The 12,856-nt window shown below is 33.5% G+C and overlaps 1 protein-coding gene across 2 annotated transcripts; it reads left to right on the forward strand.

Annotated features, from left to right (window-relative positions):
* Positions 1–1,432: 1,432 nt before the first annotated feature.
* LOC132601602 (protein LATERAL ORGAN BOUNDARIES-like) lies at positions 1,433–3,647 on the forward strand. 2 transcript variants are annotated; one of them, XM_060314685.1, is made up of 2 exons: positions 1,433–1,704; positions 2,665–3,647. In XM_060314685.1, the coding sequence occupies exon 2, from the start codon at positions 2,679–2,681 to the stop codon at positions 3,195–3,197; it is 519 nt and encodes a 172-aa protein (XP_060170668.1). In that variant the 5' UTR covers positions 1,433–1,704; positions 2,665–2,678; the 3' UTR covers positions 3,198–3,647. The 2 variants fall into 2 exon arrangements, with proteins under 2 accessions (XP_060170668.1, XP_060170672.1); XM_060314689.1 differs by having other exon boundaries at positions 1,433–1,649.
* Positions 3,648–12,856: the final 9,209 nt, after the last annotated feature.

Consider the following 12,856-nt stretch of genomic DNA (forward strand, 5'->3'; position numbering starts at 1 on the left):
GCTTATGTTAGGTTTATCTTTTTGCATTAAAATTAAATTAAACAATTATATCCCAGAAAATTATATATTTCACTTTTTTATTCCGAACATATTTAAGTAATGTGTTTTTTTTTCCATTAAAACCAAACACCACTACCTAAAAGCTCCTCCAAATAGATCAAAGAAATGTTCATTTTGTATTCGACGGATCCAAATTCGTCACTAATCGTACAGGTCCCATGGCGAACTAATGTTCATATTGACATTACCTTTCTATACTTGGTGTGAAAGAAAATTCTTTTCATACATCCTTTGCAATTGAACAGAAGTGCACAAGAATACTTTTTTTTATCTTCACATGAGAATGTTACCAGCAATCACCTCACAATAATGATTTCTTTATCCCACTTAGTCTTACTGATTAGTATACAATATATATATCCTCAAACAATTCAAGTAAAAATTGGAATATATAGAGAAAATTATTCCAACTCATACCCTTATTTTGTTCTAAATTTAAACAGTTAATTTTTTAAAGCCTACTATTATATTTGTTTATTTCCATTCTCAAAACAAGAGCAAGGTCAAAACACACGGACGTAGAAAAAGTATGGGGCGTAATCAGTGGCGGACCCAGGATTTTGAGTTCGGGGGTGCTGGACCCAGGAATTTTGAGTTCGGGGGTGCTCTATTAACTATTTATATCTGTTTCCTTTATATTTTCTATACAGCTATACACTCTGTGACTGAATTTAATGGGTGCTGGAGCACCCAAAAATTGTACATGGGTCCACCACTGGGCGTAATATCGCGTTTCCTTCAGTCTATTATCATTTAGCATATATTTCATTATACATCGCATATAAATTTATTATATAAACAAGAAAAGAGAATATAATTTAATTTTTTGGGGTTTATGCATTAATGGTGATTAGTTTCTTAAGCTCATCGGCATGATATGTTCTATACAAGGAATATTCATAGTGCGCAAAATGTCAAGAGTAACAAATAATTTAGTTCAATTGTTTTCTAACCAAATATGTCAATCTATTACCTAGACATTTACCAAGGGCAGTAATGTACGTAGCATGTTAGTACCAGCAAAAAGAGTGATCAAAATGGAAAAGAAATTGATACAAACATGAAACATGTGGATTTCAACAAATTAAGGATCGAGAAAATTCAAATAATGAGTTTGACACAGCTTGTATGCTATTGCGATTCATTCATATGACAGAGAAAAAAAAATGTGAATATGCATATTTAGAATTTTTTTGGTTGTCACTGGGTGGTGCATGAGCAGGAGGTAATGAAAGGGTAGAAGTAAAAATGGGAAACAACCCCACACCTCCTTGATATTATAATTATTATTAATATTCGAAAGAGGGTCATAGTCATCTTTTTTAGCATAATGTTATGTACATCGCTCCCATTTATTATTGCCTTTTTGTCTTTTGCCTTCATTCCTTCTCCATCACTAAATTATGCTCTTTGCCTCCTTATCATCAGTTTTGTTCACAACTTTTGCTATATTAGATTTTGCTAAGGACAAAGCTTCAGAAATTTCTCTTCTGCAATTAGGGTTTCCCTTTTGAGTGGCTTCATCAGTAGTGGTAAAGAACTTTTTTGTTACTTTTGTAACCAGTTTTCTGAGAAGAAGGTAAAAAAAGGTACTTCACTTTTCATTCTTCTCATCAGAGAATTAAACCTAGATCACACATACAGGTAAAGTCACAACCGTTTAATTATGTTGTGTTCTATTTATTTTTTTGGTTCCTTATATTTAATTCCTTTTGCGAGACTTAACTTTTCTTTTTTCGGAAAGTTTAGATAAATTAAAGTTCACTAAATTCTTCCTAAATCTATCTCATAGTCTTGATCTAGGGTTTACTTGTTCTTTTATTTACATTTTGAAAATGTTTATATATACATTCCCGGAACTGCATTTTTCAGATCTTATGTTTATTAGAGTAACAAAATGTATCTCATTACATATAATTGAACTCATCAACAAATTCAAGCACAGTCTGATTATTCTAGTATCTGTGCGCTAGCTAGCTAGATGATGTAGATAAGACAAATTCTTGATCTAATTTGAACAAAGCATGCAGAGTTCCTCCTTAACCATTATAACAAAAAGATAAAAGAAAGAAAGGAAAAATAAGATGAGCAAGAAGAAGAAGAAGATTAAGATTTTTTGTTGGAGAGCGGTCAGAAATGTAAAATTTATAATTTAAGCATGTAGTCTTCTTTCTGTCATCCAGCATGCTTTTATCTAAGTGATTTCATACTTCACTATACTCCAAACAAAATAATTAAGAAAACTAATTTTCTCAAGGTATTTTCTCCTCCTTTTTGTGATTTGCTCTTGATTGAAACTAGAATTATTAGAAAGCATAATTGAATATATGTTCTTTGATGTGTTTTAGGTGTGTTAAGGTTCTTTGATGGTTACATATTAATTCAAGACAAAAAGTATTTCAGGAAAATCCAGAGTTGGAGAAAATATTGAAATTAGGTTAGAAATAATTAAGGAGAAATCGTGACTGTAATTTTAATTTATAGTAACAAGTAGGTAGAATGAGTAGATCAATTTATTTTTTAAAAGTACATAGCTTAAGGATGTTTATAAAAAATAATTGAAAGAAGGGTTTAAATTAATTACTTGATGTTACCTTGGTGCAGCTTAGAGAGGAAATATGGCTTCATCCAGCTGCTACAACTCCCCTTGTGCTGCCTGCAAATTCCTTAGGAGAAAGTGTCTGCCTGGTTGCATCTTTGCACCTTATTTCCCACCTGAGGAGCCACATAAGTTTGCCAATGTCCACAAGATCTTCGGGGCCAGCAATGTGACCAAGCTTCTAAACGACCTCCTCCCTCACCAGAGAGAGGACGCCGTCAGCACTCTGGCCTACGAAGCCGAGGCCAGAGTTAGAGATCCTGTTTATGGGTGTGTTAGCGCGATCACCTTCCTCCAAAGGCAAGTCGAGCGCCTCCAGAAGGAGCTCGATGACGCTAATGCGGATTTACTCCGCTATGCTTCTTGCAATGACGTGTCCGCGCCACCAGTTATTGGCCCTCAGGAAATTGGCTCATCACTTCATAACATGACACTTAGTAGGAGAATGGGGTATGATCACGGAGGAGGTTATCATTTCCCTTATCCTCCCTCATCATGGAATGATCAAAACCCTTCTGGAGGAGGAGGAAATATTTGAGCCTAATTTATAGAGGGTTCATGTTTCTTGGTCATTTGAAAGAAGTTCTGTGCTTTTTAACTATCACTACTACTACTACCACTAGTGCTATGGTTTTCTAGCTAGTCCTCCTCACATGCAATTTCCTAGCTAGACCATTGAGTCACTATGGCGAAAATTTGGGATTTTTAGACTTTTAGTAGTTGCGTGCTGCTAGAAAAAAAGTCATTCTCTAAGTGTTTTATGACTATAATGTGTCATCTTCAGAGACTACCTAAGAGGTGGAGGTAACTCTATGGCTGCTATATCTTCTGTTTGTGTTACTTTTATTTGAGAGTACTCTAGAAAAATGTCTATGTGAAGAGTCCTATTTTATGGGATTTGCTTATATTAATAGTAATAAATTATTTCATGTCATTGTAAAAGGAGATTCTCACTAGCACGAGTATGTAGGTAATTAAATAGATCCTATATTTGAGCATGTATTTCTTGTTTATGTTTTATTTCAGCTTTTGTTCATATGGCAGTATGGACCACGTTTCAATACCTAATAATCTGCAAAGCTGCTAAGCTCCTTTATGTGATTTTCTAGCTGAAAGACACCTATCCAAAGGGCACTGGAACAGGCAAGGTCTGACTGCTGATTTAAAAATATTTTAAACTCAATATATGTTAACCTATATCATTTTTATCATGTTATTATTAATGCTAAACATTTGGAAATACGCAGGGTAAATTTCACTTCTTCAACCTCTGTAAAGATCATACTCTCTCTTTTCCAAAAGAAAAAGTCTTGTTTAGCCTAAAGCAATTACCTATTGCAAGTATTTATTCAATATTAGGGCTAGCTGGGGTCGCGCGCGGGAGCAGAAAACATTGAACATGCACTTAGTTCAGGATTTTTAATTTACGAGTACCGAATCATAATGCGTGCTAAGTTCTGAATAAATTATTTATACAAATGAAATGAATTTTTATTTAAATAAGAAATTTGAACCAAATCTACTCAATTATGCCGACTCTTCAATTCTAGGATATTAAATGGGATAGAGGGTTAAATCCACAGCAGGCGGTGTTGCTGCTGTTATGTAGCACTAGAAAGGTATTTGGTTAAGTTTTTCTCCCCCAGTTGACGTCAGAAGCTCACTTTCTTTATTTCTAAATCAGCAGTTCCAATCAATAATTCATCATGTCTAATTCATTGTCATCTCGAGATCATCAAAGAATCACCTTTGGGTTTGAGTACCATACGCCCCTTGTCGGTTTTTTCTCTATCCGAGTAGTGCCAACCTCTGCTATTACCAAATCGGTATTCAGGGCGGCTCAACGGATTTCGTGGTCTAAGGCGAAATCATATTGAGAGGCCTTTAAATTTATCTTATAAAATTTTGTACACTAACAAAATTAATTGCTTTCGGAATAATAAATTAATCATTTAAGACAAAAATAGCGAATTTTCAAAATAAAAAAAAAAAAAACACGAAGAATAAAGTGGTGGATTATCGGATGTTGAGGTCCGAAACTCAAAGTGAAAATTTTAATTTGGCTATCATCAGAAACAAGAAAAAGAAATGAACTTACACAACATACTAGTTTGAGTTTTAAGCATTGACAATGTCAAAAATATTTATACCTTCTGACAAGTTTAAACGATAATTGTAATTCATTCAATGTCACACTCTAATTCCGCTAGGGTGTGATGGGCACCCGGCCCCACATCCGAAGCCGAGCGAACCCACAGACCTTTAGAACACACATAATCCTAATAGACTTTCTAAATCAAATAAAAATATAATACACGATAAACTCTCAAAATATTCTTGTCCGATGTTTTCCAAATCAAACAGGATCTATGATCATACAGAACTTAACACATAGTACAGAACGACATATCGGCTGATGAAGCCGCATACACAACTGACATACTATACCCACGACTCTGTCTGCAAAGTCTCTAACAAATAATCAGAAAACATGGCATACACTCTGACTCGGCACCACTCCAGGAGCAAAAGGAGCTTGCCAATTCTGCTGGAACATCCTCTATAATAACTTCGCATCATCTGGGTGTACCTGCGCGGCATGAAAACGCATCCCCCGAAGAGCAGGGGGTCAGTACGAAATATGTACTGAGTATGTAAAGCATGAAGTATAATATATAGAATCATAACCGGAACAGGAAGTATAGAAAACGAATGCAATAATCAGAATACCAGAAATGCTTACTCATATAACATAGGTAATGCATGTCAAAACATATGTCATATCCGGCCCCATTATGGGACACGGTGAACAGAACGTGGTCGCCACCCCGTCACTGGCGCCACAACACAGCATAACTTCAGAGTAGAGAATAACTCCGTAACATATCATATCATATCAGAATGTGCACATATCAAACATATCAGATGGCCATATCGTATCATATCATAACATATCAGAATAAGTGTACATGGCACATCATACTCCACAACCCATGTACACGTATACCTGCCCCCTCACATCGAGGCACGGCGAACAATGCAGTGGAATACGCGTGATAACATATCCTGGCCCGGGCTCAGTGAAGGAAACATTGAGGCATCCACGAATGGAGTAGTGAGAAACTAATGCAATATAAAATATAACACATTTACGGAGACTCAATAGCATAATTCAGATGACAAACCATATAAAGAAACTAAACGGTAATCATAGCGTATGCCTTACGGATGTCACAATGGTTTATGTCAAAATAAGTTTTCTGAAATCGTTTTCATGTTTCAAAATACGTTGTGGGACTTACGAAATACTTCAAAACAACTGTCGTATAGTAGTTAGAAAAGTAGCCAAGAGTTTCCTTTGAATTCCACTTCAAAATAAGTCAAACGGAACAAATCAGAAAAATCCGGGAATAGTGGGCCCACCTCGGGTCAAATGAGGTGGCGCACATAATTTACGTATGTTACACTTCATAACGTTACCGTGAGAGTTCTAAGGTAGTCGGGTCCTATTTGTGCAAGTTCTAGACATTTAGGCACCTTTTCTAACTATTTATAACGTATTCAATTCAATTCTACTGAATGAAAAAGAGGCAAATTCGAACGTAGATTCCGAAGAGTAGAGTCGTCCCCGAGGCTCGTATCAAAGCCTATCATACCTAGGACATGCCAAGAGAAGGAAAGGTAAAGCTTTACATACCTTATTCGCTCCTTACGCCTCTCCAAATTCAAATCCCGTTTCGTCCAAAATCTACATTTGGTCATGTTTACCAAATATTAATCATAAGGCTTTAAGAATTCAATCTTAACCAATACTTGTCTACAGAAATTTGGGCAGCATCTCCCCTATACATACAACATCCCCGAGATTTAACTCGGCTCAAATTAGCAACAACCATACCAACAACAATACCAACAACATCAACAATGGACTAGAAACGCATTCTAACATAAATAGTCTTCTTTCCAACATAGTGCGACAACTTCCAATCTAACTTCGCACTTCCAAACTAATATCAACATTTTCATATTCATTTACTAATTTAAGATCATTCAAATACAATTCGAAAGTATTTCATATCATTCTACAAAATATGCAAAAATTCCACCAAAATCCACAATTCACCCGAAAACTCCTCAAGGTGCAACAATAACAATGACAACACATTTTCTTTCCTTCCAAATTCACAAACTACACCAACAATTCACACTAACAACATTATCTTCCTACAATTATAAGAAACCATACTAATATCATGTTAACTTCTTCCATAATCCGCAAATGATTACAACTTTATTTCAAGCCATTAAATCTTCATTTAACAACATAAAATCCACAACACAACAACTGTCAAAATACTAAATAAAATTAGCTCACCATACCCCCACCAAAACAGCCCCCTATACGGCTACCACATCAACACCGACAAATGAATTTATATCGCTATTTCTTCCGTTCTAATCCGTTAAATCTTTAAATAAACTTGTTAACAATGAAAAGGAACCTTCATATTACCTTAAGTAGGCAGCCACCACGTCATAACTCTCCTATTTGGTTGATTTTTAGCTCATATTGAAGACAACGCGACGTACAACACTTTTCTCTTCATGGGCTTCGGAATTCGGGGCTCGGATTTTGGTCAAAAATTGATTTTTCTCTCTAAGATATTTTCTCTCCTTTCCTCCAGAAATTTCTGGGTGTTTAGGTGTGAAAATGAGGGGGAAGGCCGAAATTGGCACTTATAAGGACATGGGTAATGGGCCTAACCCGGTTGGGTTCGGATTGGGCCTAGCCCACTGACCTTTCTGCCTTAAAACGTCCATATCTCCTTATTCCGCCGTCACTTGGGAACCCACGACCTATGGTTGGAAATATAATTCAATTATCTACAACTTATATTTCTTGGTATTTTTCCAAATTCCAAACTTATAATACCGGTTTTGCCCCTAGAAGTCAGATCACCCGAAAACGTTTTCTTAAAAATATTCGTTTGGAGGACTTTCACTTTGATTTGGCCCAAGGGTCCTTCTTGAGTTGTGTTTAACTTCACATATGTGATTCATATGACTTTTCATATGTCCCAAAAAAAATCTCGATGTGTGGGCCCCACCTCAGCTTACAAATAATTCGACGTTCAAAAATACGGGATGTAACATTCTATTAAGTAGCACTATTGGTGAATATCTAAAATAAATTGTAAATAACCTAATATAATATATGTGTTGAATTACACTAAAAGAAAATCGGTGCATGAATGATTTTGTGTTCATGCAGTTTCAGAGATGATTGTAAAAGAAATTCATTAGGTTGTTGATAACTTGATATATATAAACTTAATTCCTATATAGAAAGGGATAAAATTAAAATTGAAGAGTGAAGCAAATATACTAATCAATGAGTGAAGAAAATTATTGTAATTTATGAACTTACTTACTGGTATAAAATTACCTCAATCAAATAACAAAAAAAATATTATATTATAACACTTTTATTTATAGAGTAGTAATTATTCATCTAAACTATATTAATAATAATAATAATAATAATAATAAATTTGGGGCCCTAAGGCAACGGCCTTGCTGGCCTAGCCTTAGAGCCGCCCCTGTCAGTATTACATATTTATATTTACATTTACATTACCAGTAACGACTCTGCGCACTGTGTAATCGCATAAGATGGAGTCTGAAGAGGATAAAGTGTACGGGCAAATCTTATTCCTACCTCATGGAGCTAGAGAAGTCGTTTCCGAAAGACCCTCGTTGTCCGTCATATCGTTTCATATTCACCAAGAATTAACCCTTCTTTTTTGCTCTTCTTATCATTTCGAGAGGATGAGGTATTTTCGAGAACTTATTGACTCGCAAAAACAAGCTATATCAACCTTTTTTTCTTTTCTAATATAGTAGTACATTTACATGTTCTAGTGGATCTAACTTAAATTCATGTTCAACAACAGAATAGTGAGGTTCAAAAGGCATACGAGTGCTTAATGAGAAGGTTTATAATAAGATTTTTTGTGCCTGAAAAAAAATATTAAAAAATAAAATAAATTAAAATGAAACAATTTGTAACATCTAATTTATGAGTAAATTGAGTGTTACAATCTCTAGAATTTTTCTAAATTTGTTGTAAGTATATGAATATTCTTCTCTTTAACTGTTGGCCCAAGGACTTGATATCATTGTTTATTCTTGCGTTCGATTTATTTATACATTAACTCAAGCAATTGAAGCTTATTCTTCATTTGAATTTAAGTGTGAAAGTCGATGCTCCCTATGAACAATAATTATTAATTTTAAATGCTTGATATTCGAGTTGTTATCGTTTGATTTTTTGAGTTCTCTAGCGTCTTTTGATTGTGACTTTTGGTGAACCGAAATAAAAAATGTGATCCCTTTATATATGTCTGAGTTGAGGTTTGAGGCGGAGTAGCCTCTAAGGGAGGCTCATGGATCCTTGGGTTTTCACCACAAGGATTCGCTAAATCAACTAGCCAATAAAATCAGGGTTTTATTTAAATTCATTTCATTGAATTTAAATAACTAATTCAATCATATTAGTTCATGATCTCTATTTGGAATAATTTATAAATTATGAATTTAGAATATAATCCAAAATTACTTATGGATTTAAATCCAACAAAATTTAATACTCACGGGATTTAATCGACATTGTAAACAATTTTCTTACTAAAAGTATGGCTGGACTGGTATTTACCTTCTGATTTACTTTTACTTCAGGTAAGCTACATTAACAAGGTCTTCTAGGCAAAAAGACAAGGTCTTCTAGAATTAACGTCTAGTTGGTGTTGATAATTGATGTTAGGTTTGTCCTCATTGAACCTTTGATCTATCCATTCACATGATAAGGTAATCTAATTAACTTCTTTGTGTTTATGCTTCCTACGAATGGTTCTCCATTCTTAAAACTCAAATTCAAAACATCAAATTAAAGACGGAGGGATAATATATATCCCCTCTAATATGTTCATTTATCGAATGAAAAAATTACTGCGATAGTTTCTACAATGAGAAGTACAGAAGAAGAAAAAATGGTCGAAAAGAAATAAATAGCAGCTCTCTCACAAAAAATACAATTTTAAATTTAGGTATTAATTCCCATTTGTTCCCTTTTGTTTTAAAACTTGACATTTTAGTGCCACTTAAGAATTTTGCCCCAGTTTGTAATGTATGAAATTAATTATGAGCACTTAGATGATAGGATTAAATCCAACCACAAATTATGAGCATAAGCTGTTGCTAACAACTTACGAGCACTATGCGGTCGTTTGGTAGGAGGATAAGTTATCCCATGTAGATGGGATTGGGTGGGATAAGATGGATTACTAATCCCACCTTTTATCCCATCGATATGGGATATCAAAAAAGTTATCCCTCCAACCAAACATAAGATTAATTTCAATCTCATTGGATTAATAATTCAGTCCATCCTATCCCTCCTACCAAACGACCCCTAGTACCTAATTCACTTTCTTTTTTTTTTTACTTAATTTATTTTCCTTTTACTTTTTCTTTCCTTTTTTCCTTTTCTTCTCCTGCACATTTCTTTCTCCCCTTTAGGTGACTGGAAAACACAACGAAAAGTTAAAATTGGTTATTTTGCATTTTGAACTTGATATTTGAATATCAATAATCTTTAATTTGCTTATAATTATCTAGTTTCTACATAAATCTAATTATTTAAATCAAGAAAAAAAACAACTTGAAATTTCTCTTAATGTTTTCATAATTTCTTTTTCTTAAAAGAAGTTTTTATTTTTTTCTAATTATTTTTCTTGAATTATTTTAATTAACAAATCGCCACAAATTACCCGGCCGTGCTTTTACAGTGTCGATCTATTGCATAAACCGCCCAAAATACTCCAAAAGAACCGCTAATTTTGCTAAAATTACAACGGCCACGTAATCTGCTTCAAAATACTCCACAAAACGCCCTATATTTGCTCAAATTACAACGGCTGCGTTAATCTCCACAAACCGCCGTAATTCTCTTCTTTTAGTGGTGGTTGCTGCAAAATATATGGGCTAATACCTCAATAACTCCTTAAATTTTATACACTTTGAACTTCGACTTACAAATCAAGTATCTGAACACATGATAAAGGATTACTATTAGACACTTTCAGTTTAAATTTTGAAAAAAAAATTGCACGTGTTCTGAAGCGCCTATTAGGTAATTAAGTTAATCACATTAAATATATCATCTTCTTTAATTATACGGATCAACCTCAACTAAAACTGGCATGAAGTTCTACGGCTTATTGAGGCTAATGCATATAATTAAAGAAATTGATATATTTTAAGTAATTAAGTTATCTACGTAATTTGAATCAATTATATCTAATAAAAATACTTTATCATATGTTTATGTGTTCATTTAAGAATAAGAGGTAAAGAGGCCTTCTATTTAAGCCAAATATATTATCCGAAAAGTCACCATGACATCAAAAACATCCAACCAAAAAGAAACAAAGAATCAGTCACTTCTACTGACTAATAATCCGTAGAAAAAACAAAGGAACATCAATCAGATCGTGGTGGGGAATGGGGGCTGGCATGAACAGAAGTTCCCCACTCACCCGTATCCCCATTTTTCTTGATGTAATGTAATTCTGCAAACATCTCTGCCACATTATATTCACCTGCCCTAATTTGCTTCTTTTCCACGTCTAACTTTTAGAGATAAAAGTTGACAACAGAAACAAAGAATGATTGATAGATATGTTTCATATTTTATACAGTTTATATGTACAATATAATGTACATGCACATTATTTGTTTCCTAACACTACTTGCATTTTGTCTTTCATAGACTGGGGTTAGAGACTTAGGGGTGTACAAAGGAAATCGATAAATCGTACCAAACTGATAATTCGAATCAAATTAAGAAAAAAACTCTATTAGTGGTGTGGTTTTAAAAGGAAAAACCTGAACACTATTGGTTTGGTTTGATTTTAATTAAAAAAAGTCAAACCGAATCAAACCAACCCGACATTACATTTATAAAATTTCAAAAATATTTTATGTATTATTTATGATGTAATTATAAATGTGTCTTAAACTTTTTCATAGTTTTTTGTCTTTTAACATATTATTTCAAGCTTAGAATTAGAATTTTGTATGGTCCAATAAGTTTTATAGCCCATAGATATTAGTAACTCAAATAAAACTCAACAAAAATCAAATCAATACTAACGCTAACAAAAGAAATTCAATTCTAACACTAGGAATGACAATAAGGTTGGATATCTATTCTTTAGTTTTATATTGGTTTAGCATGAAAATACATAACTTAATTTTTTTCTTTAATATCTAATCATGTAATTAATACTTATTAGCTATGCATATTTTAGGGTAAAAACTTATTTTAGCATGACTTAGTACTTTTAGATTATCACCATTTTTTCTATATGCCTTATAAATTAGCCGTATTTATTATAGCATGACTTAGTACTTTTATATTATGATCATTTTATTTTATGCAATTTGATTACTTTTTTTTGTTGAATATTTTAGTACAATGTATCTCTCATCTCACATTTGGTGTTATTTTCTTAATAAATATCTTAATTAGATAATCATATATTACTAGGACTAAAGAAATATTTGAAATACAAGTCATATGTTTTGACTTTACCAGAAAAAAACCCAAAAACCCTGAACAACCCGAAAAAATCGAGAAAATTCGAGGTTGAAAAACCTGACTTTTGTTAGTTTGGTTTGGTCTTTAAAAAATTCAAACTAATCCGGTCCATGTACACCCCTAGTTAGAGGTGTCAAAACAGGCTAGCCTAAAGGGTCAGAGAGATTTAAATGGGTTAGGACGGGCTGACTATTTTTAGGGAGGGGCCTCTAAAATGGCAACCCTACGCGGGCTAGGATGAGCCAGCCCTTTAAGATTTTTATTCTACCGAAATTGCATTCTCTAAGTGATTTTTTAGACAATCTGAACACTAAAAATTTACAATCTGAAACATAATTTTCTACTATACCATTCTTGCACGAACTCACATTACATAAACAAAATAAAATCAAAAGAACAAACATAAATTACTATCTTTGTTCACTAATCCAAGCCACGTCCAAAAAAAAAAATTAAACATAATATGATTTCTGAGACTAAAACATAACTCTAGTCTCCAATTTACTGCTTAATAGTTAATACTTTCTCTTTTCTTT

The sequence above is a fragment of the Lycium barbarum genome, chromosome 1, assembly GCF_019175385.1.
Source record: "Lycium barbarum isolate Lr01 chromosome 1, ASM1917538v2, whole genome shotgun sequence".
NCBI classification, from domain to species: Eukaryota; Viridiplantae; Streptophyta; class Magnoliopsida; order Solanales; family Solanaceae; genus Lycium; species Lycium barbarum.